This window comes from Choloepus didactylus, chromosome 6 (assembly GCF_015220235.1).
Source record: "Choloepus didactylus isolate mChoDid1 chromosome 6, mChoDid1.pri, whole genome shotgun sequence".
NCBI classification, from domain to species: Eukaryota; Metazoa; Chordata; class Mammalia; order Pilosa; family Megalonychidae; genus Choloepus; species Choloepus didactylus.
In genome coordinates, this window is record NC_051312.1 from 25313410 (window position 1) to 25315710 (window position 2301).

Below are 2301 nucleotides of genomic sequence, written 5' to 3' on the forward strand. Positions count from 1 at the left end.
TTCTCCAAATAACAGTGAAATATGTATGTAATACTGTATTTTACATTGTATTTTTTTTGATTCAAAGATTAATAAGCTAGAACATCAAAAACCTGTGTGATAGGCTACTGTTTTATGATACAGTTATACAAATCACATAACCATCTCTTTCAGGCATGCCTCCTTATATGACAAGTAAGTATATAGAATGAAAGGTTCTGTATACTGCTAAAAGCATTAGCATTCATAGAATTCTTATGAATGTTAATAAATTAGGACTGACTGGCAGAATGCTGTGGGATCAATGGTGATTTAAAATCAACAGGGAAAATGCTTCATTTCTATGGCCTTTTTCACAGCATCCTTTACCTCTTTGTTTCTCAGACTGTAAATCAATGGGTTTAACATGGGAATCACCAGTGCATAGAACACAGAGACCACCTTCTCCTGTTCTACAGAATACTGGGAGCTTGGCTGAATGTAATTAAAACTTACTGTGCCATAGAGTATGGTCACAGCAGTCAGGTGAGAGGCACAGGTGGAAAAGGCTTTCTGTCTGCCTACTGCTGAGTGGATCCTCAGGATGGCAACAACAATGAACATGTAGGAAATGATCACAATCAAGAAGGTGGCCATGGCAATGACCCCAGAGAAGGTTAACAGCAACAGTTCATTCATGGAAGTATCAGAACATGACAGCTTTAGCAGGGAGGGAATATCACAGAAGAAGTTGTTGACAGCATTTGGACCACAGAAGGACAGTCTCCCCAAGCTTATGGTGTGTATTAATGAGTTAATTATCCCACATACCCATGACCCAATGACCAGCACTACACACTTTCTCTTAGACATGACTGCAGTGTAAAGCAAAGGGTTCACAATGGCCACATAGCGGTCATATGCCATCACTGAGAGCAAGAAGCCTTCTGTGGTGACAAACACCCCAAAACACAAATGCTGCACCATGCAAGCATGAAAAGAAATGGTGTCCTTTACAACCAGGAGGTTGATCAGCATTTTGGGTGCAATTGCAGTTGAATAGCAAGCATCCATGAATGATAGGCAGCTGAGGAAAAAGTACATGGGTGTATGGAGTTTGGGAGTGATTTGGATTAAGATCATGCCCAGATTCCCCACCAAGGTAATGGCATAAATCACTAGGAACAACAGAAAAAGCACAACTTTTAGTTCAGCACTGTCTGTCAGCCCCAAAAGAATAAACTCAGTAACCACTGTGCCATTCTGTTCAGTCACTGGTTTTCACAAAATCTGTTGTGAAAGAAAAAGACACAGGGATCATAATTTATTAAAGGAACATAGAAAAATATATATTAACATCAAATACACACAGTTAGTGCTTTTCATCTTTGGATAAACAATATTCTTTCTTTGGATCTGAGTTTTGTCATCAATGAAATGAACAGGTGGATTAGATGGTCTCTCTTTTTCTTTCCAGTGTTGGTGTTTTATATGGCAGTAGTCCATAAAAACCAGTGAGCAAAACAGTTTGTCTCTCACAGCTTCAGTCTGTCTAAAATTCCTAACTCAATAATAAAGTGACTAGCACTAAGAAAAAGAAAAACTAATGACAGTTGGAATTAGTAGAAGTGTGTATAATGCATATTGTTGCAAAACTAAATTTATCTCAGTGAAGCTCACTTCTGACCACTTTTTTTGTCTTTATTACTCATCTACCCATACACTGGATAAAAAGAGTGTCAATCATACAGTTTTTGCAATCACAAGCTGACCTGTTTTAAATATGAAATTATTGGGCATCTAAAATGATCTCTTTCTTTAACTTTTCTGTGGAATTGATCTGTAGATGCTTTATTATTGACTCCAAAGTGACCACAATTATGAGGTAAAATGGCACAGGTGTCCACAGGGATGGTATTTAAAGGTACCAAGGACTCCACCTTCTGGAACCAAGGGCCTCTCTCAACTCTAAAACTCATGATATAAAACCTGTCCCTTGCATGACACTTTTAGAAAATATTCCAGACTCTCGTTTTGGGGCAATCTTCCACATGGCCGTGGTGGAAGAGCAACCCTGAAAGGTCACTGATTGAGACTAAGACACAAGCTTTATCTTGCATATCTGAGCCAGATGGAGGTTTCCTGCTTTATTGAGACCACAAACAAATTTAGACAGTTAAACTGACTAATTGCTTTCTGAAACTTTTTTCATATTCTTCACCCTATAACAGATACATAAGACAAGTTAAGGCTTTCTAAAACTATGATTTCCATCAGATAGTTGGTTGTCTTTTATCTTATCTTCAAAGTTGTTCATATTTACTTAAGAATCAACTCTTTTTT

General features: G+C 37.8%; 1 protein-coding gene across 1 annotated transcript; it reads right to left on the minus strand.

Annotated features, from left to right (window-relative positions):
- Positions 1–297: 297 nt before the first annotated feature.
- LOC119536754 (olfactory receptor 5J2-like) lies at positions 298–2011 on the minus strand. Its single transcript, XM_037839526.1, has 2 exons — positions 1948–2011; positions 298–1232 (listed from the first exon to the last, which is right to left on the minus strand). The coding sequence occupies exons 1-2, from the start codon at positions 2009–2011 to the stop codon at positions 298–300; spliced, it is 999 nt and encodes a 332-aa protein (XP_037695454.1).
- Between the last annotated feature and the right edge of the window lie 290 nt (positions 2012–2301).